The sequence below is a fragment of the Conger conger genome, chromosome 18 (assembly GCF_963514075.1).
Source record: "Conger conger chromosome 18, fConCon1.1, whole genome shotgun sequence".
NCBI lineage: Eukaryota > Metazoa > Chordata > Actinopteri > Anguilliformes > Congridae > Conger > Conger conger.
This window is the reverse complement of record NC_083777.1, coordinates 27,677,664-27,702,467: the sequence shown is the minus strand read 5'-3', so window position 1 is coordinate 27,702,467 and position 24,804 is coordinate 27,677,664. Positions and strand designations below refer to the sequence as shown.

The following is a 24,804-nucleotide window of genomic DNA, read 5'->3' as shown; positions in this document are numbered from 1 at the left end:
TATTCCCACAGTGCATATGGTTAAACAGTAATTGAATATTTTATGTTACTCATACCACCAGGGGTGTTATGGACTTTACACCCATGAAAGCCACTGAAATGGATTTCCTTCCATCTCAGATTTCTTGGCAAGACCTTAAATGACCTCCTTGACCAATCAGTTTTGGCCTGACTGTTTCTTTACAGTGCATTCACAGATTGTTTTGGATTGATCAAAATGGCCACAATATGCCAGTCATATTTTGAACTAGCTATAAAATAAAACTTTATTGTAATATTAAATTGTTTTATTTTGCTAAGCTGTTTTAAGCTGTTTTAGTTTTGTGCCATATATGGCGCTGTGTAATTACCATAGCATTTACCTAAGTAGCCAAATTAAACAGCAGTCTTTGATAGCTAGTTCGATATAAATAATATATTCTCTCCTGTTGGCAGGACACAATCGTGGTGAAATACTGGCCCTTGGCATTGGATTCAGGGACTGAATTAAACAGGAAAAAGTGAGGACACAAATCATTTAAAAAATCCAGACGAAAAAAAAAAAATTCTGAACATTTGTCAAAACAGGCTTGATGAAGTCAAGGCGTCAACAGATGGCCTTGTTACCGCAGCTGCGCTTGTCTGTAGCCTAGGCTACCGCTGTCCATGGTACTGAAGCATTCCCAGGACGAAGTTGCAGGGACCTCATACAGTCTGGGCGAACGCTGCTGTTTTCCGCCTCCCCCTCCAAACCCGGTTTGACAGCTGTGTCGCGCTCGACTGCTGGTGTGCATTCAGAGGGCAATTATGAATAAGCTGGGAAGTAATACGGAGACTCTGTATTAACTCATGAACGCGGAACTGCTTCCGCGTAGCCAGTGCAACTGGCCGCTGGACACAGAGGAGTAAGGGTGTGTTTTGGTCCCTCCTACTACCACCTCCAGTGCAGCCCAAGGAAGGGGTTCAGTCGGTACACATCTGGGCTGTCTACACGTGGGAAGTCGGTGGGATGCTTTACCCAGACGTGTTTAGCAGGCTAAGCCATTCATATCACCATAGGTCTGTATTACGTTCGGATCTGAGTAATGGTTATGTGATGATGTCGCCGTTTCAGAAAACTTGTTGGTGAGCGACAGACAATGAAATTACAGACCGTGAGGATCCCGTTTCAACCCCACAGTACTCACTCTGGCCTTAGTCGAAATCTAGGAATGTTCACAGGCGTCTGCGTTGAAAGTAGCATTGCAGCTAGGATCGTTCGGCGGCTTAAGATTTCTCTCTTTCGATCTGGAATGGAAATCGCACCGTGATTGTAATGTGATCACGGCGCGCCACCATCAATTTGATTTATTCCTCTAAATACACCGCACGATTGACCCGTCCACTCTTCAGTTCCAAAATCACAGTTTTTGCGTTTTTGTGTATTGTGCTCCATATAATCTAAATTACCAATGATCGATCCCCGACCAGTGCCTTTGCGCCGCGAGTCTGCAGGCAGGTTGGGGTACACGAACAATAAACAAAATCGAGTGTGCACTAATATCTTCCCACATATTTCCGAATATTCGCAGCGGACAAAAAACAACTGAACAGAACTCCGTAATGTGGACCTGTTCTCACCGAATGGATTTAAGTGTTGGATCTGTCAACATTTCCAAACGTGGGCTTCCTTGGCATCTCTGGTAGCATACCTGTTAATATCTATAATAAAACTAGCCTACTGTTAATTTACCTAGACGTTTAACACGCTGGCTGCTGTTAGGTGATACAAATGACACGACGATTAAAATGAAATAAAAACATGAATAGTTCTCCAAATCATACATTTGTACATCGAAAGAAAATACCCTACGTGCCTTGACGGCCAGCGACCTACTGGCAAAGCGCGACGCGTTCCTTGTATTGAGAAACTGCCGCTCCGTTAGTAGCCCAGGTTTGTCCACATCCAGAATATAAATGGTATTTTTCTTTTATCCTTTTTTTTTTTTTGGTTGCCAAAGTTAATATGCTTATTAATTAATGGATTTATTAAGTCAGTGTTTTAACCGAGTTTGACGTTATGTGTGGGTACTGACGGCGGTGTGAAGAACGTGTATGAATATGCATTTATCAGTGCTGCTGCAGCATTCGGCACCTCCCTCTCTCGCAGACAGCACATGGAGACACGTGATCCGCTGTCGCTGGCTCCTGACAGTCGCTGGTGGACCTCAGCGGGGAAACAGATTGCGCCGTTTTCTCTCGAATAATACTGGATTTTCCCCGCTACTTCCCAGTTTGGCCAAAGAATCTACTTTTTCAGAGGACAGAGGGGAGATTATTTCAGGTAAAGGACCTTAACCCTTGATTTTTTTTTTCATCACAATTGAGGTTTTGGGGGTTTGGGAAGGCTGAAGATCTCGCTTTTTTTCTTCTCTATCAGTGATGCAGTGATTCTAGTACAAAAAAAAAAAAAATCGGAGAGCTTCGCAGAACATCCTTAGTGAGGTAGATGGGACAGAGGTCGAGAAATGGTTTTCTAGAGGTAATAAAAGTTTCGTCTTGATGTTTTTATCTATTTTAAACAATTCAATACTATACGAGTGTTGCGTTATTCCGGTAACATTAAGACCAGTGTTGCTTGTTAAGGGAGGGTTTGGGCTGGACTGAGGTCTGGGTTGCACCCGTGTTCCAGAGCAGGTAAAATAGATCTTGTTTCGGTGTATAGTTTCAGAGTTGCTAAATTAGAAATCGCTCCCTTTACGGATATAATTGCTGAGAATTGAATTTTTGGGGGTATGGTCAATGCTTTTTCGTGCCGATGTTTGGGCGACTTCTTTACTTCTGTTCAGCATGGCTCGGTTATTTTGTTTTTCTCTAGCTATATGTAGCTATAAACTAATACAGTTATAAACTAAGTTAGTTATGTGTAAATCATGCATTCCTTGATATGACTTGAAGGCTCCTCTCTCTCTCTCTCTCTCTCTCTCTCTCTCTCTCTCTCTCTCTCTCTCTCTTTCTCTGTATGTGTGTTTCTCTCTCTATCGCTCTCTCGCTCTTATCTCTCATTTTCTTTATTTAATAGCTTTTCGGGTAGATTTAAATTCTCTTGTGGATTGTGGATTATTTTGTATGACCAATTGTTAACTCAGAGGGCGATAATCTATGGTCGATTTAAAAAGAAAAACACATCGAATCAAAGCAGTACTTGTGTGCGTTACTTTTATAACCGATTGCATCTGTAGCTCACGGTGAAACGGTTTACCAACGAAGTAACTAATATAATTGAACTTAATTGGCCTATTTAGTATATTCTCATGTTGCACTACGCTCGAACGCTATCAGATGCGGCAACTGGACCGCATCCTGTTAAAACAGAGTCCATCTCCTCAAAAGGAGACTAAAACACGGAAATGTACACATATGCCCGCTATGAACAGGAATGTCCTTTTCCATTTGAAAACGTTTTGGATGTTTTAAACTCTGATGTGTTCTGGCGTACGCATGTTTCCGTTCTCTGTGGGAAAAATGTAAAACCACTACAAGTGAGCGGTCCCATCTACCATGCGTGTTGTCTTCACGGGAGATATTTGCTTTCCTATATTCCATCTTTAGACGTCTTTAACAACCAGCCAGCGCCAATAACGTGGTTTGCACATCCCCATAGTAGATAGGACTGAACACTTTGTGTAAAAAAAAAAAACCGCGCACGCTCGCAGGCACAGAATAATTACAATTTGCTGCTATTTCGGTTATTATAGTGGAGTGATTGGCGTGGCTGACACCTGTGGTGAAGTGTGTGTGTGTGTGTGTGTGTGTGTGTGTGTGTGTGTGTGTGTGTGTGAACGTCACGCATGTGCATGTTATTTAAATGCTAAATGATAGATTTGGTAATGGGTTTGAGATCACAGGCTAGATCGGTCACGGTTGGAACCCGATTCACACATCTGCCTATAGAACTTAGGCCTATTAATTTACTGTCATACAAAAACATACATATTTATTTTAACAGGGAAAAGTGTCTCCATTTTTATTTGAATATGCATTTACTCAGTATGTGAGCATGTGTCTGTCCATCAACATCCATATTAATATTTGCAAGTGTTTCTAGGTGGCTATTAGTACCTACTACTCAAGCCACTGTGTGAGATTGTATCTGCAATATCATCAAAAGTAAAAGGGACATTACAATATTACTGTTCTAAAACCAGATCTAAGAAGCATCCAATAAAAATGTCTCTGTAAATTATCTATAGGTTGTACGTTTTCCTGCTATGAGTTAATCGCAGAAAATATATTACTTATACCTTCTAAAATATGTTGTCTTCAATCGAAAAACGTTTTCAAAGATAGGCTACATATTCACGTGTTGTGAATATAGCCCAGTGTCTTACAAAATGTTTCAGCTCGAGACTTTCTGCTTCTATTCGATGTGTATGTGGAAAATATTGTAGCATATTGTCCACAACGTCATTTGCAGTGCGTTGCATTTTATATAATTCCAACAGGGACGAAAACATTACCATTCTTTTCCATTTTTTGCAGATTGCTGGTCATTATGTTGAAACGGCGGTAGGCGCTGGGATCGGAGGCCGGCCTTGAAACGCACAGGGCCCGTCGGGCTGCGCTTGCCAATCGCTGCAGAGCCGTTTGACAGTTTTGTGTTTTTCAGCACCGCTGGGGAGGAGACAGCGCAAGAAGCCGAAAGCAATGACTCCTGTCGCCTGTTTCCGCACGATAGCGTGAATCCGGTGAACGGCTGTGGCTATCCGTCGCCCGTCTCAAGCGTTTGCACTTTAATCGGTTCGGAAAGGGAACTTCACGATGTTCCAGAATAGAGGAGAGGGCCTGATGGATATCTTTGTCGACATAGGTTGTTTTTAAGAAACTTGGATTATAAAAAAGAAGGAGAGAAAGGGGCGAACGAAGGGCAGAGAAACCACTCGATAAAAAAAACAAAAAAACGTAGGCCTATTTGGTTGACGCGTGACTTCGTTCGGCAGTTAACGGGTGTGAGATGATCTCGGGCAGCGATATATTTCGCCCTCGGAGTCTGGCCGGCTCGTAGACTGCAGTCTGCAGGTATGCCAGTAAAGGATTTAATTCAGAAGGTTTACAATGCGTCAATGCAAATTAATCATTTTTAATCGTCAGCCAGTCTACTACAGGGAATACAGTTATATGTTGAATTAGCTTGTAAGGCTTGGACATAATTTTTTTTTTTTCTCAGAAGCCAATTACTTTTTTTTTTTTACAACATGGTGCTTGCAGTGAGGCACGGTGCCCATTTAATCTGGGTAGGCCTGTTCGTGTGCTGCATGTTGGACCTTGGAGCCAGTTTGGAGTTCACGGGCGCGGAGGGGCAATGGGCAAGGTTTCCCATGTGGAATGCGTGCTGCGAGAGCGAGATGAGCTTCAACATGAAAACGAAGAGCTCCCACGGACTCCTTGTGTACTTCGACGACGAGGGCTTCTGCGACTTCCTCGAACTGCTGATACACAACGGCAGACTTAGCCTCCGGTTCTCAATCTTCTGCGCGGACCCCGCCACCGTGCTGTCGGACACGGCAGTCAACGACAGCCAGTGGCATGCGGTGACGATACGGAGGAACTTCAAAAACACCACATTAATTGTGGACAGAGAGATAAAACGGGTCGAGGTGAAGTCAAAACGACGGGACATGACAGTGTTCAGCCATTTATATTTAGGCGGGGTACCGCCGGAACTACTGTCAGCCACGTTGAGGCTTACGTCGGCCGCCGTGAAGGACCAAGTTCCCTTTACCGGATGGATAACTGACCTAAAAGTGAACAATTCTGAGCCCGTGCTTACTGACAGCGAAGGAGTCAACAATGATGTTTGTGGCATAGACAATATGTGTTTAAATGGAGGAGTCTGCAACGTTATCAACGACGAACCGACGTGCGACTGTTCGCAGACTGGATACCAGGGAAAGGACTGCAGTGAAGGTAAGATCTATGGATTCGTCTGCTGTACAGCCTATAGCCAATATTTTGTTCACTTCTTCTCCTTTTTAACGATTCCTCATTATTGCCTGTAGGAATCACAATTCATAATCAAAAGAAATCCAATCTAATCCAACACAAATGCATGTATTTGTTTTACTCAGTACCGTACACTGTCTCGTTAAAACATTCAGCTGTGACCTATAGGCCCACTGAACTCAATTAAATAGCCCACATAGCAGAACTATGACACCCAAGCCAATAACAATGCATGATAGTATTTTCAAACCAAATATATGTCGTCATCGTTGTTTGTAAGGTTAATCACGACGCTTAGCTCCTGCAAGGCCTCATTAGCGGCGCGTGCAGGTGTTCTGCGTTCTCCTCGGTGCCTCTACCGGTCTCACGTGGGATTTCTTGACCTATGAAGTTATCTTTCCGTTGGTTCACCTTTATAAAAATTTCCACCAATGCGCCTTTCACACACTATGCCTGAGGAGGCGGCTTCCTTGGCGTCACAAAGCCAAGAGGAATCCGCCGTATGGCCTTAGCTAATACCTATAACTCTTTGCTGTGTGTGTAATTTGGGGCATCGTTTATACAACCCGCTCAATATTACAACGCAGGCCAAATACCCCTCCCCCCAATGACAGAGCATGATGATGAGAAAATGTATGTCATGTAATAGAGATGGGGAATATCATGTTGTGATTGGGATATACTGACCAGTAGTGTTTTAACATTAGAAATCACCAGAAAGGATAATCTCACGGCTGTTCTTAAAAAGAAAATTCTGGGTGGGGGATGGGATAGGTGGGGTTGCCTGTCCCTGGACCCCCCTAGTTCTCAGGGTTATGCATATAAACCACCCATATTCAAATTAAAGTTACGCCTTTGCTTTAAATTGGCAGACAAATCTACTTCATCTACTTAAAAGGCAGTTTTTTTTGTTAGAAATTTACTGGGACATGGTCACTGGTGTCTGTGCACACTGGTGTGGACAGACTGGTTGTGTTTGCAGTTAACAGGACTTTGGATGATGTTCATGCATCTGTGTGGTTTGTGTGTTACTTCTCTGACCATCATACTTCAGGGCAGAAACGTCTTTCTTGTGTTTTTCTTTTGGAAGAACATCAGATTTAAGCTTGCGAGTGCAAACATATGCGTGTGTGTGATGAACTTGCCTTGCAGTAAACAGATACAAAGGCAGTGACCTTGCCCAGTGGATGGGCTTGTGTGTAAGTGATGCGTGTACCCTCAGCTGTGGTTTATAACATCAGGGACTGGCTTCTCCTTCAGACAGTTGTTTGTGGGATGGAAGGAGGTGATCCTTCGACTGCAGTCACTTAAATGTATCAGATTCCGGGAATTCTGTAATGTTGAAAGATCAATAATTCATCTCTTATTCAATTTCAAAGTGAGAAATCTTGTTTGGATGTTAATGCAGGTTTTTTTCCCCCCCTATCTCCTTGTAGATGATTCACTGTTTGAAGATGAAAGTTTAATTAGTTTGCCCTTTTTTTATTTTTAGTTATCTCTGTGATCACCCATTTGAAAAGGCATTTGCCTGACGTACATTGCTTTTGTTCTGTCATTTTTTTTTTTGGTTGCCACTGATGAACAGAGGTGGATGAAATACTAACAGTCACCCTCGTTTATTATTTTCATTCATTCGGCGAAGAGCCATTCATTTCATGCCACATTAGTTAACTGTGCCTGGGTTCGATTTTCAGAGCATGTCGTGCACGTATTTCATTCAGGGTGTTTATATTCTGTGCTCTCTGAAATGAATGAGAGGGACGGACTTCAGAGAGCCTGGGAGAAAGGGGAAAATTCCACAAGATTATAGAGTCAATGGGGATAAGACCCAAATGGGGAATCTTCTTGGAAGTTCTGTAGCAAAGCCTTCTCCGACATTCCCACGAGGGGCTTTAGCAGAATCCGAAATGGCGAGACCTTTGATATATTGACCGTTAACTACATCAAAGTGGTTAATACATGGAAATGCTACTGAACAGCAAAGGAGAAGCGATTGCCTTTGAACTTGAAGCTTTCTCTTTTTCTGCGATGTAGACTTTTGAGGCCCCCCGGGATCGTGTGGTTGAGTTTATTGTGCGCAGGCAGACTTGGCGGGAAGTGCATTAAGACCGGGGGGCACTCAGGATAGGAATGATCTGTCTTCATTAGGCGAGGCCCACATCCACTCACAATGTGCTGAGTATCCGGGGTTACTTCCTGTCTCTGCCTGACACGTGACACGCCGTACACGATGGCTTTATTCTCGCTCAGGAACTCACTGGAAGCACTGCTGGCCTGTGGAGCCTCAGGAACTCACTGGAAGCTCTGATGGCCTGTGGGGCCTCAGGAACTCACTGGAAGCACTGCTGGCCTGTGGGGCCTCAGGAACTCACTGGAAGCTCTGATGGCCTGTGGGGCCTCAGGAACTCACTGGAAGCTCTGATGGCCTGTGGGGCCTCAGGAACTCACTGGAAGCTCTGCTGGCCTGTGGGGCCTCAGGAACTCACTGGAAGCTCTGCTGGCCCGTGGAGTTGGCATGGCTACGTATGACCAAGGTGTAGAAATCAAGTACAACACTTTCCATTTTATGGGCAATAATGATGGCCACAAACCTATGGATAGAGGGCTGTATAATGAATCTGGAGGAAGATATTTTAAAGTTATTAATAATAATAATAATAATAAGAAGAAGAAGATGAAGAATACGAAGGAAGAAGATGAAGAGGACTATGTCTTTAAATGTGATTAATTTACAGTCGATCAGCATATACACTTAACAAGCACTTTATTAGGAACATTTTTTTACTTTACTACCCCTACTTATTCATGTGATTATCAGCCAACTGTGTGGCAGCAGTGCAAAGCATCCAATCGTGTAGATACGGGTCCTGTAAATGGCTAATAAAGGGCTGGCTGAGTGGTGTACAGTACATCAGTGTTAAAGTATCGTCACAGGACCGCCAGGCGACCGTGTGTGTGTGCACGGGAGCGGTGCGGTTGCGGTGGGAGGAGCGGTCGTCTGGCGGCGACCGCGGTGTGCCCGCGCCCGGCTTTGAACCCTGCGACTCTTCAAAGCCGGGGTCCTGCGGGGGCCGCGCCGGGCGGCGCGCGGCGGAGACCTCCTCGTTACCCTTTTCCCCAAACCGCCGCTTAATCACACACCAAAAGGTGACCTTATCGCCGTCGCCCGGCAACGTCCCGCCGCCCGCCCGGCGCGGCTAATTGGATTTTCATATCACGTTCGGAAGAGATTGGGAATAGACCTTATAGACGTTACTGATGGACTCGTGTTGTCACGCGGCCTGCTGTGTATGGTTGGTCGGATATGGGAATCTCATGAAAGGCCATCTTCATATTCACTGCGAAAGCCTGACTTACCCCGTTCGATGAGGGGCTACAGTAGGCTGTCCCTCCTCACGTAGCCTCATTCCCAGTTTTCATCCCCGTTCCTTAAGTGCAGAAGGATGAAGTCTTTCACTCCCATTACTTCACATTCATTTTGTTGTTGAATCGACTCCAGCATCTCTGCATAGACAGTGTCTTTGGCTGAACACAAGCATTTGGCTTTTTCTTTTTATCAGCCAGAGACACACTCAATCACACATCAACATTCGCATCCTTCAGTTCTTTATTCAAATCTGCAGTACTGACAAGTCTGGGCCGATGAGCCAAAGTCCTTTACAAACCTGCCCAAAAGAACTAAATCAGTAAAAAAGGTAGCTTACCACATTTGCCCACCTCTAGGTCTGTTGTAATAGTCTTTGATTAAAATAATTTATTCCAGGGTCAGCCTGTAACCTAGTGGCTAGGAGGCATGATTGGGACCCGGAAGGTCAGTGGTTCAAGCCCCAGTGTAGAGATAAGATCCCTACAGCTGTTGAGCCCTTGAGCAAGGCCCTTAACGCTGCATTGCTCCAAGGGGGATTGTCCCCTGCTTTGTCTAATCAACTGTAATGCGCTTTGGATAAAAGCATCAGCTAAATAACACATTTTTATTATTAGGAGCTTTTGTGACAGCGATGCTATAATTAAAACTTTATCTCCGCCAGCTTGTAGTTACTGCCCTGCTGTGGCATTGTGGGAGTTCGCCGAAGTGACTCCAAACTGCATAACCCAGTTCTGTCCGACTTAGCGAGACGCGCTTTGGAAGCAGAAGCCTGGAGAAAGAGGCGGAGAGGGAGGAGGAGAAGAGGAGGAGAGGAGGAGGAGGAGGCGGAGGCACGCTCACATCTCGAGCTGAGCGTCTGAGCCCATCTTCAGAGCATAAGCGCCGCTTTTGGCTGGGAAAATAGGACACCGAGCCGCGCGCATATTCACACGTAGGCTCCGTTCCGTCGAAAAAACCCACCACATCTTGTGATGTAATCTCGTTTCAGATGCTGCGTGTTAGAGCCTGCCTCGTTCAGGTCATCTTCTAAAAAGACACTTCAAACTCAGAAAGATACTTTAGACCGGGTGCGATAATTGTATGGAGCATCTATGGCTGTCCAGAACTTTGGCCGATATAAAGGCTTTGCAGTTTTGACAATGACAATGTCAGTAGAATGAGACCTTATCCAGCCCAGTAAGGCTATAAACAGACCTGTTATGTGGTAGCATACAGAGTATTGGTTCTTGTCCAGGTGAAATTCTCAGAATTTCTCCCAGTAGATGCATTACACATTAGTGGTGGTCAGCCACGCAGCTCTCCTCAGTGTGCACACTCTGCCCCGCTGAAAAAAAACAGCTCAAGCTAAGTTTTGAAACAGCCGGTAGCTGGTTGACCAGATACCAGCTCAGAGAAGCTACCAGCACAAGCTGGTTGACCAGCTCATACCCAGCTAGACCACCTTATGACCAGCTCGATTTTCAAGCTGGATTTTACAGCAGGGTGGTCCTGGAAGTCAGTAGAGACCGCTGGTCCGTGTTGTTACTCAGCACTTAAGTCATTGATTAAAGCGTCTCATTACACACTTAAACTCAGCGCACCTGCCTTCTTAGGGGTCTGAATTGGTTATTGATTTCAATGTGAAAACAAAACACCACAGAGCCTGTGTCCCACTGGGATTAGAGTACAGAAAGCCTGACCTAAAACGCGTGGAAGCAAGAGCAGGAGCAATATGCGTGTTTGTGAAACATAGCTAATGCAATTCTATAATGTTATAGTTAATTCAGGGCAAAACGATACGGCCTACTAATGCAAACACCAATTCAAGAAATCCGGTAAAAATGAAAAAAACATTCATTAAATATGTATGGATGGTATCAGTATATTTTATTGAACATGTAAGTTGCTGTTTTAGTGTACTGAATTTCGCATACAGTATTTATAGATGAGTGAATTGGCTACATGAAAACTGCATGTCCCCCGCATTTCCCTAGGTTGTTCGGCAAACCCAACGCCACTGAAATAAAGAGACAGTTTCCTCTTATGAACGTTATGCCGACATTTAGGGGCAGCAGACACGTCTTAATTTCTCTCATTACTCCCAGTGAGATGCTGGACTCTCCCCGGTCCATGGGAGTCTGACACGTCAGCCAGGAATCTGCCCGTTGGCACTTACGTCACCACCGGCGTTTTCTCACCCAGACAGCAGAACAGGAAAGCACTTCCCTCCTGATTTGAGCTCTGACCGTGCCGCTGATCTCAGGTTACCGTCACGGTCTGAGAGATGCTGGGGTCGGCCCAATGCCAGGCGCTGTTGGCATGCTCAGGGATCCTCCAGATCCGGCATCCGTGAATCCCACTGAGGCATACAGTATTAGAGGTGAATTCTGCACCGTTTTGAACTATCTTTGCGCTGCCTTTCAAACAGCATTCCAGAGAATCTCAGAAGAGTAGCTTACGGCCATGGCACTGTTCTGATCTGACTGTGGAGAGTGTGGCTCTGTTCTGATCTGACTGTGGAGAGTGTGGCACTGTTCTGATCTGACTGTGGAGAGTGTGGCACTGTTCTGATCTGACTGTGGATAGTGTGTGGCACTGTTCTGATCTGACTGTGGAGAGTGTGGCACTGTTCTGATCTGACTGTGGAGAGTGTGGCACTGTTCTGATCTGACTGTGGATAGTGTGTGGCACTGTTCTGATCTGACTGTGGATAGTGTGTGGCACTACAACACTCACCACACACTGTGTGGACTCATGCAGTGTTCAAGTGCTGGTGTTTATGTGGGATAAATCATACTCACACACATTCATTCACACACTCACTCACTCACTCAGTCACTCACACACACTCACTCACTCACTCACTCACACACTCACTCACTCACTCACTCAGTCACTCACACACACTCACTCAGTCACTCACTCACTCACACACTCACTCACTCACTCACTCACTCACTCACTCACACACTCTCACACACACTCACTCACTCACACACTCTCACTCACTCACTCACACACTCACTCACTCACACACTCTCACACACACTCACTCAATCACTCACTCACGCACTCACACACTCACTCACTCACTCACTCACTCACACACTCACTCACTCACACACTCACTCATTCACTCACTCACACACACACACTCACTCACTCACTCACACTCACACTCACTCACTCACACTCATACATTCACTCACTCTCTCACTCACGTGCTGTATTAAAATGCTGCTAGCTCTTTGAGGATATGTACAGTAGTTGTGATATTGTTATTAATGCAGGATTGGGTATATTCTCTCCGGACAGTAGCGAACGTGTTTGCGTGCACCTACAGGCAGTCAGATCATCTTAATGTGATTGTGTTTTCTCCAAACAATGACGGCTAATGATGTCAATGTTGGCTCAGCACGTACACCTGATTTATTGTCATGGCTGCTTACCACATTCATTAGTGTGAGTTTTCCCCTACACTGGTTTCCCCCGCTTAATTAAAGCCATCGCCCTCCACCGTTACGCAATAGGAGCAGAAAAGCTCCGCATATGGAAACCTGGATTATGGTTTAAACTGTGACTCATAGATCATGGCAGGGTTGTGTAATTTACTGGATGTGTCAGGGGGGGGGTCAGGGCCGGTGTTTGTCGTGTCAGGCTGAAGTGTTGCTCTGTTTGCTCTGCGGAGGAATTGACATTCAGCTGTCCTGCCTGGCTGGCTTCCTGCCTTCCAGTGACTGAAGCCCCCTGTGCCTCTGCCCTGCGGAGCCACCCTCCTGGAGCTCTGCACAAATAACAGAGCTCCACGTGCCCTTTCTGTGTGAACCACGGAGGACCTGAGGGAGCCCCGCACACATATACACAGCCTCAGAGAGAGAGAGCGAGAGAGAGAGACAGAGAGAGAGAGAGAGAGAGAGAGAGGGAGAGATAGGGAGAGAGAGAGAGAGAGAGAGGGAGAGGGAGAGAGAGAGAGGGAGGGAGAGAGAGAGAGAGAGAGAGAGGGAGAGAGACAAAGAGAGAGAAGGAGAGACAGAGCGAGATAGAGGGAGAGAGAGAGGGGGAGAGAGAGAGAGAGAGAGAGAGAGAGGGAGAGGGAGAGAAGGGGAGGTAGAGAGAGAGGGAGAGACAGAGAGAGAGAAGGAGAGACAGAGAGAGATAGAGAGGGAGAGAGAGGGAGAGGGAGAGAAGGAGAGGCAGAGAGAGGGAGAGACACAGAGAGAGAGGAGAGAGAGAGATAGAGAGGGAGAGAGAGGGTGAGAGAGAGGGAGATAGAGAAAGAGAGAGAGGTAATGAGAGAGGATGAGAGAGAGGGAGAGAGGTAATGAGAGAGAGTGAAAGAGAGAGAGAGAGGTAATGAGAGGTAATGAGAGAGAGGGAGAGAAAGGGAGAGAGGTAATGGTGGAGAGAGAGAGAGGGAGAGGTAATGAGAGAAAGAGAAAAAGAGCGGTAATGGGAGAGAGAGAGGAAATGAGAGGTAGAGAGAAGGAAATGGAGGGGGAGAGAGGTAATGAGAGAGAGGGTGGGTAATTTTAAGACCGTGTGTGAGAGAGAGAGAGAGAAAAATAGAGAGAACGGGTCTTTTTTGGCCATCAGCGATATGGAGTGCTGTATCAAATCCAAATGAGCCAATCATTTAAATTAATAAATGCATTTATTTTACAGACGTACGGTATATCATTTTTGCAAGTACCGAATGTACATGCATTTATACTTTTCCATTAAATAATTTAAAAGCCTTTTCCATTACTTTGATCAGATTGAAGGATTAGAGGATTTGGTTTCTTCCCTCCGCGCACAAATCCCTTTGTTTGACTGCAACAATTATTTAAATGCAGAGCCCGTCTCTGTCACACTCCCGGCCTGACAGTCTCGCTGGGAACAGCGCAGAGCCCCGCGCTGAAATCAGTTTACCTTTCCATACGATTACGCGCCGCGCGGGGGAAGTAGGGCAGCAGCCACGTTACGTCGGTACCCCGTACCTGGGACGGGTTCTGATTTAACGGGGCCATTTGCGCACGTGTCCGCTCTTCCTCCCCGAGAGTGTCACGTCATCCCGCCGTCAGGAAGGGACACGCAGAGCGCTCCTCTCCTCGGGGCTCCGGGTCCCCGCGGTCGGGACGGAAACAGGCGTGAAATTCACGTGTCGCCAGCTCTCAGCAGACGTCCTATTACTGTGGGACCACAATAGACAAATGGTTTGTGATTGGCTGGCAGAGTAATTGTAAAATCGCCGGGCTGCCGTCACGGTGGTACCTCAAGCTGGGGGGGACGTTGTGCTCATTTCCCCCGGCTGAAAATCCCCCCCCCACCCCCCCACCCCTTTTCCTATTTTTAGTTTGACACGGATGGAGGGAGGGAGGGATGGAGGGAGTGAGAGAGAGAGAGAGAGAGAGAGAGATCCAGTAGTATTCTTCAGGAGTGAGGCTGTCATTCCGCGCAAGAGCCTGAAGCACGTAGCAGAGTCAAACAGTGGGAGGTGTTTATGTGTGCCGTTGAAAGCTAAAATCACAGAAACGGGGTGCGCGAGGGAGAAAATAAGAGCACACCTTTCGGTACAGGCGAGTGAGACTATGTAGGACACTCTTCTGAGGCGTGTCTGTCTGCCGCAGGGCTAGGAACAGTCCCACTGCAGATCTCTGGACGGGAGAAAGTTTCTGTTTGTCCCAGCGCTCGATGACGCAGACTACAGCGTTTCTGCCCCCTCTACGGTCCCTCGGACACGTCCTACGTGATGTCATCCTCTTTTTAAACACAGCTGCCCTGCACGCGTGGGTGCCTGAGACAAAACGCACAGTCCACGCACACACACGCAGAGCCTCTCCCCTCACACACAGAACGAGGCAGCAACTGTGCAGGCATGTCAGTATCCAAGGGCAGATGGATCAGCGCGTTGGTTACATATTTATGAATGACGTGTGGGTATTTTTGGCTTCTCTCGCAGTCTGATGATTCTCTCGTTCTCCGTTCCGTGGTTTAGCTCGGCAGACTTCGTTTTTTCTGTCGCTCCAGACATTTTGAGTGGGTTTTAAGAATTTCCCCAACATTGGGATGTTTGTCTTTAAGCACAATATTTTGCATAGATGGTCATTGTTACTGCGTTTTACGACAGTGAGTGTCTTGCAGTTATTCTCAATCGTTTAGACACAATCGCCAAACCACATTTTGCAAAACATTGGACGCAATTGTCATTCTGTAGACGCAATTCTTATTCAACTACGACATGCCAGTCAAAACAGATGTAATGTACTTTTCTCAATCGGCTATGTACATTTTCCCGCTCGCAATGCCAAGGTTGTTCAATGGGCAAATCATTGCGTGTAAAATACTATGAACGATGAGCATTGTGTTTGTACGATGAGGCTTGTGTTTGTACGATGAGGTTTGTGTTTGTACGATGAGGTTTGTGTTTGTACGATGAGGTTTGTGTTTGTACGATGAGCATTGTGTTTGTACGATGAGGCTTGTGTTTGTACGATGAGGCTTGTGTTTGTACGATGAGGTTTGTGTTTGTACGATGAGGCTTGTGTTTGTACGATGAGGTTTGTGTTTGTACGATGAGGCTTGTGTTTGTACGATGAGGCTTGTGTTTGTACGATGAGGCTTGTGTTTGTACGATGAGGTTTGTGTTTGTACGATGAGGCTTGTGTTTGTACGATGAGGCTTGTGTTTGTACGATGAGGTTTGTGTTTGTACGATGAGGTTTGTGTTTGTACGATGAGGCTTGTGTTTGTACGATGAGGCTTGTGTTTGTACAATGAGGTTTGTGTTTGTACGATGAGGTTTGTGTTTGTACGATGAGGCTTGTGTTTGTACGATGAGGCTTGTGTTTGTACGATGAGGCTTGTGTTTGTACGATGAGGCTTGTGTTTGTACGATGAGGTTTGTGTTTGTACGATGAGGTTTGTGTTTGTACGATGAGGCTTGTGTTTGTACGATGAGGCTTGTGTTTGTACGATGAGGATTGTGTTTGTACGATGAGGCTTGTGTTTGTACGATGAGGCTTGTGTTTGTACGATGAGGATTGTGTTTGTACGATGAGGATTGTGTTTGTACGATGAGGCTTGTGTTTGTACAAAAGAGACAGGCGGCATGGTGTGCGACTGGAGTGGGTCATTTCTTTCCCACAATAGAAGAGTAAAGGAGAACACATAAATAATAGATATACATGCAGTCAATCCCATCCCACAGCTGCAGATTGTGGACGCTACGTACTCACTAGCACATATAGTGCTCACGCTTCCAGTGCACAGAGATCCTGAGAACGGAATGAGATGCAGAGACAACAGCAGGGAGAGCTGTCTCTTCGTTTGGCATGGGGGGGAGGTGTGTGAGTGTGTGATGGTATGTGGTATGGCTTGGGGGGGAGGTGTGTGAGTGTGTGATGGTATGTGGTATGGCATGGAGGGGGAGGTGTGTGAGTGTGTGATGGTATGTGGTATGGCATGGAGGGGGAGAGGCTGGAGGTGTGTGAGTGTGTGATGGTATGTGGTATGGCATGGGGGGGAGGTGTGTGAGTGTGTGATGGTATGTGGTATGGCATGGAGGGGGAGAGGCTGGAGGTGTGTGAGTGTGTGATGGTATGTGGTATGGCAGGGGGGAGAGGGAGAGGTGTGTGAGTGTGTGATGGTATGTGGTATGGCATGGAGGGGGAGAGGCTGGAGGTGTGTGAGTGTGTGATGGTATGTGGTATGGCATGGAGGGGGAGGTGTGTGAGTGTGTGATGGTATGTGGTATGGCATGGAGGGGGAGAGGCTGGAGGTGTGTGAGTGTGTGATGGTATGTGGTATGGCAGGGGGGAGAGGGGGAGGTGTGTGAGTGTGTGATGGTATGTGGTATGGCATGGAGGGGGAGAGGCTGGAGGTGTGTGAGTGTGTGATGGTATGTGGTATGGCATGGAGGGGGAGAGGCTGGAGGTGTGTGAGTGTGTGATGGTATGTGGTATGGCAGGGGGGAGAGGGGGAGGTGTGTGAGTGTGTGATGGTATGTGGTATGGCATGGAGGGGGAGAGGCTAGAGGTGTGTGAGTGTGCGATGGCATGGCATGGTACACAGCAGGTCACATACACCATACAGTCCCGTATGCCTGTAAACATGGCCATAGCGGGCTGTTACATCTCAGACTGTACTGTAGAATCCACGGGCTGTCCCATCACTTCACACGCTTTCCACATCGACTGCACAACTGTTCCACTGCCCCAGCTGGTTGTGAGGACATCACAGGTGCATGATGTATTTTACCTTTGTGCTTTGAAAGGCAAGACATCAGGTATGATGAAGATGGATGCCCGATGAGACTGATGAATACTGTAATGTGTTTTTCATACATATTCTTTTCATATCTGTGTATCCGGGCAATCTTTTCGTATTGACAATGATGCTATGTACACAGTCTGTTTACTGTCGATGCAAATACCTTTTAGTGTCAGGGTTTATGCCACGGCGAAAAGGTGCTGTACATTTGGCGACAGTGTCGTTGAGAGAGTGTTTTCGACGCACGTTGTAAACATTTTGAGTGTCACAGGTCCTTTCGCGCAAGCGGTACGGCGTTTATGAGAAATTGCTTTACTCTTCTGGGAAATTGCGCTTGACAATTGTCCAGAGAATGAGGTTAGGCCTTTCGGGAAGCGCATCTAAGCAATGGCAACGGTGAGAGCCTGCATGAAGCCCCACAGCTGTCCGGCGTTAACTCCTGTCAGGCGACAGCTGGCCGTTCACGGCCCGTTCAGCCAGCGGCCGACGGACGAGAACCCTGAGAAAGCACTGTATTTCACAGCCATGCAGAAAAAACAGCTGTCCGCCCGGACACAGAGGGCTTCTGTTTGGGTTGGGACGTTTCCCACGCCTCAGTGCTGCCGGCTATCAGCATGTTTTTACTGTGCTTCAGGGAGATGACCTAAACCGAGCGGCTGTGATTTCACAACATTCCTGGGCCCCTTTTTCCGTACAGCTCACCCGGGTGTAAAATCCAGCTATGACCAGCTTGAAATGCCAGCTATGACCAGCTTGAAATGCCAGCTATGACCAGCTTGAAATGCCAGCTATCAGCTGTTTCAAAGCCTAGCTTGAGCTGGTGAAACCATGTTGAGTATGGAGCTGGTCTGAACTGGTCAACCGGCTACCAGCTCAAAAACTCAAAAACTGTTTGGAAACCATTTAGCAATAACCAAAAATGGTTTGAGCAAACTGTGCATGGGGAATTAAAATGTGAATGCTTGAGAATTCAATTTTAAGAGTTAAGAACAAATTTAGATAAAATCCAGGCCTGAGACCTTTTAATTGTGTCTTAAAAATATGTGTATTTCATGTCAGATGGGCCCACTGCCTAATGACAGGTTAATTTGGCAGTGTGGGCCACATACTTCTAATTCTGAGACTCTGCTTAATGCCACAGTGAGGATCGCTGGTGCTTCCAGATGTTTAAATAGACAATGGGGGTGACTGGCTGCCTACTGTAATTGGTACCTACGGGACCTCCAGATGAGATCCAGCAGGGCCTTAATGATGACTTTTCCAGCTTTCAAGGAGAGGCCACTGGCCGTGGGTTTACAGGCCCCAGTGGTGCTCTCTTAGAAGCTTCCGGAAACGGCTGTTGCGGCTTGTCAGGTAGCTTTTTGGCTAAAAATACTTTCCGGTCATTATTTGTTTGAGGAATTAACTGACCACCGTTTTTTTTTTTTTTTTTTTTTTTTTAGCAGAGCACAGTCCTGAAGGTTGGCTGGCTTTGTGCAAACCTGGGTATGCAGATAGATGGTTTTAAGCCTGCTGAGTCCAGCAGGAAGCGGTTGAACTGAGCCCACTTTGAAGCCATTTTAGATGAGGCTTCAAATGAGATGAAACAACATTTTTGGTGGAGGTGACCTTGAGTCAAAGGCACAGTGAAGGCACATGAGTATCAAAGAACAGCTACCTTTTATCGAATTTTAGAAAAGATTCGAAAGCAGACAGTTCAACATGTAGGTTTCTATTTTTCATATTGCGGTTTGTTGGACTTGCAGTAATATATTAATGAATAGATTTTTTTTCTTTATTATTCTAAAATACAATGCTTACTAGCGAGAATTTAAGAATTGTATGTGTATATTTCAATGAGGTAGTATAAGAAGAGGGAGACGAAGGATAAAACGGAATCATTTTCTAGTTGTGAGTGCAACAAAGGCCTATATAAATATGATATGTATCCATGTGTATTTACATGAATATATGTATTATTGAATAATCCCGGACTCCCCAGGTCCCGCCGTGCTCCACCGCGCATCCCTCGTGTTTATCAGAGACGCGGGCACGCCAAAAGAAGATTTACTACACATCTGTAATACTATCCCAGATATTGTCAATCCAGGGATTAAGGTTATTAGAACTATAAGCTACTCTGCGATTATCCTCCCGGATCAGTGCGGGCGCAAGATGTAAAAGAATGGAGAGGGCTTCGGCACATCTGCTCCCTCATTCCCCCTTTGTCTGCTGGCTGGCGGATAAGCCCCGTCTTCACAGGACCGCGGGACGGGGGGCAGCGGGGGGGTGCGGGACGGGGGGGGGGGGGGAAGCTGTGTTTGCACACCGCCCATCGCTTACGACGAGGCACCGTGAGAATTCATATTCAGAGCGGCTACGCCGTGTTCGAAAATGACACGGATGCTTAATGCCACGTAGAGACACGCACATGCAACACGTGCGTTTACAGTGTGGACACGCGTGCAGTGAGACACGTGGGCGCACATACACGTATGTACAGTGTCCACGTGCATAGACACACGCACACAGTTCTGCACTTACGTACGCACAGAGACAGACTCACACGGGTCCTCATTTGTTCAGATTAAGTCTGCGGACATATTCCGGGGACTGATTCCACAACCAGGACAAACAGGCAGGCTGATGTAAATAGCGGTTGCATTATCTACAGTGTTGCAGCAGCACTTTCAGACACACACGCACACACACACACACACGCACACGCACGCACGCACGCACGCACGCACGCACGCAAACACTTCGACCAGCTGTTAACAACAGTTGACAACCATGCCACAAAGCAAAGCTTCTAGATTTCGCAGTGTACTGTTATGCTCAACTAGCAAATTAAAACAGCTGTATTTCAGTTTTCCATCTGCTGAAGGTGATGTTAGGTTTTCACATGCGAACAGCACAGAAACTGTTTCAGTATGTTTTTGCATAAAGTACAGTATGTTTGTAAAATAGAAGAATAAGTTATATTTTAATTCATATCTGTAATGATTAGAACATGCTCGCTAGCTAGCAAGCTTTATTGCCATTTTACCTTCTGTTTAACATTACTGTTTTAGTTTGCTAGTTGAGCATAATGGTAAACTACAAACATTGGAAGCTCTGTGCCATTGTTGTCAATCATTGTTAACAGCTGGCAGAAGTGTTCCTACGCAACTATGTGTATATTTCCAAGAGAACATAAGGCCTATTCCTAATCCAGCCCAACATCACAGAGTGAAAAAAGCCCATTCTCAACATACCGTGCACACACACACACGTGTACACACACAGGGTGATACAGGGGCAGCTGTGTATCAGCTCAGCTCTGTAGAAGAAAGGGAGCAATCCACAGAGGTCAAAAATCACAAACAACATTATCTTCAGCTGCTGAACCACCTTCCAGTGATACCCTCACCCACGTCTTGCAGTAATGAAAATGCTAGAAACCGTCACTGCAAAAATAAATGTTCATCCCAGCTTTGATAAAAGCATCGATTGCACAACATAGCCACAATGTCAGCAGGGGCGTTACACAGCGATCACAGCAGTAGTGTCCGACGGGAAGCTAACATAGCGGGACTACAGCAGAGACTGACTGCATCAGTCAGCTCGTGGATTCAAACCCAGTCTGAGAGAGCACGGGGGGCAGGACTAGTGTAGAGCGGTGTCTCCTAGCCCTGGCAGAGGGGAGGGGAAACCAGACTGCATCAGTCAGCTCGCGGATTTAAACCCAGTCTGAGAGAGCCGGGCGGGGCAGGCCTAGTGACCAGCGGTGTCTCACAGCCCTGGCAGAGGGGAGGGGAAAGCAGACGCAGACCTCTGCACTATCCACTTTCCTTACGCCGGCCTGTCACTTAGCCCCACTCTCCTCCCGATATTCGCCCTTTTTGGGGGATAATGAAGGAGACGGAGGCGCTGCTAGTCCCTCCGCTCTCCCTCGCATTAGCGCCAGATTGCCCCTCTGAAAGATAGACCGGGCTCTCCCGCTCATTACTCTCGATTTGGCCTAAATTGTAATTTAACAACAAATTGATCCGTCCCGTGTATTGCGGAGTTGACCTTTGCCACTCGGTCCAGCGTGTATTTATCTCCCGTTCTTTCATCCGTCTTGCTTTTCTTTTCTTTTTTTTTTTGCGCTGCGTTTCCATTACAGAATCCATTTCAGGGCGCAGGGCATCGTGTGTGACAGCGTATTCTTCTGGGTGTCAATCCGTAACGGCGCACAGCACTGGAGAACAGGGGTTCCTTTTGTAATTGGCCAAGCCTTGTTTATCGCACGAGCCGACAGCAGTGGGAAAACAACAAAAACAGCGAACGGCAACAACAAAATTCAAGTCATTTTATCAGCACATCACATAACTATTAGTGTTGCAGAGTGGTGGATGAACAGGTAAATGTTTTGTGCATAAACAGCAAAATCTCTGACATGTGAACACGCGGACTGGAGGCAGTTCTGAAACTTGCGAAGTGTGTCCCTTTGAAGGTGATGTGAAGAATCTCTATCGATCGGAACGACATAATGGCTGGAATAAATGAGCTGCTCCTTTTGCAGCCATACGTGTTTCAATTCGGCGATCGTGGTCACGGTCATGCTTCTCAACTTCTCAAAGCAGTCGCTGGCATTATGCACACTGCGTGATGTTATTTATATCAATTGTTGCAATATCAAATGCCGCTGACGTACCCACATTCTTTATAAATAGTGCCATGGCCTACTCCCGTGTTTAATTTGGATACTGTTTCAGTCTTTTCCAGAGCAAAGTATGACTCATTTTCATGTAGTCTTTGCATTTTAGTTTATTTTATAAAGCCTTTTTTTTCATGGGATGCAAATATATTTGGAGGTTAGCACCTTTCAACAAGAATTCACGTTTTTGGTTTTTTTACACCACCTAATGGGGACTTCTTCTTTCAGGTATACTTTTATATGGATTTTTTTTACCTCTTTCATCTTTCCCTCCTTTTCCCCCTCTTCCTTCTATTTCTTTTTAAAGGAAGACCGTTATAAATGCAATCTTAAACGAATGTTGTCTCACCTCCTGTGATGTGAGGTCTGTCCACACGCACACCCAGAGACGGGGCTGTGTGGAGACCAGTGCCCGGTGGACCGTGGATGGAGTGGGGACCAGACGGAGTGTAGGGCCATGGGCTGGGTGTAGGAGGGAGCTGATTGGTCCTGGGCCCTGTAGGTCAGCACTAGAGAGGCGAATCGAATGCAGCCGGTGACGGGGAGCCAATGGAAGACGCGGGTAGCGATATCATGTGACCACCTAAGAACCTTGGGGAGGTGGAGAATCGGTGCAGCTGGGCCTTTCTGTCACATCAGGAGTTTTTAATGCAGTGTTTTGACATTTTTTGCTACTCGATTTCTGGGGTGCGTTTTATGCCATCGGATACCTATACTGACAGCAGGGCCTAGTGCTTGTGACTCGGAATCGAAGAAAGGAACTGCTTTACTTGTTTTGTGCTGGGCTGTTGAAAGCTGCCTGCGCTGACTCAGTTTTTCTTTTGTATTAAGCCAGCAAAAACCTTCCGAACTTCCTCCTGCACTTCAGACGGAGGAGGAAAAATAAAGTTGATCTCGGGAAGCGCTGCTTGGAGACGCGAGGCGATCGATTCGTTAATTGCAGTGGCTGGGCGGCCTTACACACACAATTACACCGCGTCACGTCAGAGCGTGGGGCAAAAACGCTTCGCAAATGATAGTAATGCCCCTCGCACCGCGCCGGAGAGGAGGGGCAGACCCGTCACGGTGTACGCTCAATGGGCTTCAGCTGGCCTGCGGTTAGTGACAGTCATGTTAACTGCAAGCGGGGATAACCGCACGGAGGAGGCTCCCCTACCAAATGTGTGTGTTTAAAGATCAGATGAAACGGCGTTGATCTCTTTCACGTCTGATAAACATTACATTACATTGTTGGCATTTGGCAGACGCTCTTATCCAGAGCGACGTACAACAAAGTGCCTACCCATAACCAGGGATAAGTTCGCTGAAAGAACCCTAGAGGGAAGTACAATTTCAACTGCAAACGTCTTACGAGGAAGTGCTGAGGTCTCCTCGCGTGAATCTGGGCCATGAAATATGAATTGTTCACCATGGGTGTGTTAGTTGTTCTCCTAAGATACAGTAATTGTCCCCTATAGGGGACATGGGTCTCTGGTCTTTTGTATTCTACTAAGCAGAAACCTAAACGACAAAGGACATTCAAATAAAAACAAGATAAATGAGATAAACATGTTTTTTTGTCATCTGACACACTTGTTAGTTCAAAACCACCTTAAATAGTTTTCTTCCAGGTCATGGGAGGTTATGTAAAAGGATAAGAAGTGCAGTTGTTTATATTGTCTGACATTATCACGCAAGAAAGGATAGGGAAAAAAAAGAAAGAAATCTGTTTTCCAGATGAAAAAAGTACTGTGTAAAATGGCCGCCATAAAGCGCACTGGTGATTGTGATTGTAAGTGATGTGATAAAATTGCTGTCGAGGTGATTAATAATTGAAATGATCCAGCTGTGGGAAATACGGCTCCCACTCATTTCAGGGGTGTGCAAGTTCTTGGGTGAACTGAAGAGGTGGTTTAGACTCATGACAGTGCATTTGGCTGCACATCATATTAATTATGGAAATTATCGGTCACGCTTCGGTGAATAAGGAAATAGCGACTATTTATGAAATTGGCAAGATACTCACTGAGTGTGAGATACTTGACTACAGCTGCTCCAAGTACTGTGCATTCACAATTACAGCGGCTGCTTAATATCGTATTTTGTTCGTAGTTTCTTGTAGAGTGCATGCCCTTTGGTTAGTGAACCAAACATTTTATTTTGGAATATCTTGATTAGACATGTGCTCTGTTGTGTTAATTTATTATGTGTAACGTTAAACAGTTGTGTTCAGATTTTGTTTCTTTTAAAATTGTAACCATTCCCAATTTAAATAGGACTGCTACACAAATCAATATTTACCATACATTGTGATTCTACAGCTTACTGGCTACAGCTTAATAAACATTAATGGTGACAGTAATGTTAGCCATATTTGCTAAATCACAGCAAGAAATGCAAGAAACTAATTGGAAAAAAAACTTATTTGAATTAAATTTATGAATTCATTATTCTAGCACTTAGCATTATAATCCTCCGCAACACCAACTAACTAACACAAACACTATTGTATTCTGTAACGGGATGTAACTACACTGTATGTATATAATTATACATATCTTGGATTTCTTTCCGTTAATAAATTAAATTAAATTGCCACCATCATTT

General features: G+C 45.9%; 1 protein-coding gene across 19 annotated transcripts in view; it reads left to right on the top strand.

Moving 5' to 3' along the window:
* The first annotated feature begins 2,177 nt into the window (after positions 1–2,177).
* LOC133117882 (neurexin-1a-like) overlaps positions 2,178–24,804 on the top strand; it is a 366,671-nt gene continuing 344,044 nt past the window's right edge. For 16 of the 19 annotated variants that reach the window (XM_061227383.1, XM_061227369.1, XM_061227382.1 and 13 more), the window contains exons 1-2: positions 2,178–2,301; positions 4,500–5,924. In XM_061227383.1, the coding sequence (XP_061083367.1) occupies positions 5,213–5,924 (712 nt within the window). In that variant the 5' untranslated portion in view covers positions 2,178–2,301; positions 4,500–5,212. Of the gene's footprint in view, positions 2,500–4,499; positions 5,925–24,804 lie in introns of all 19 variants that reach the window. The other 3 variants (XM_061227384.1, XM_061227385.1, XM_061227367.1) reach the window with 1 other exon arrangement.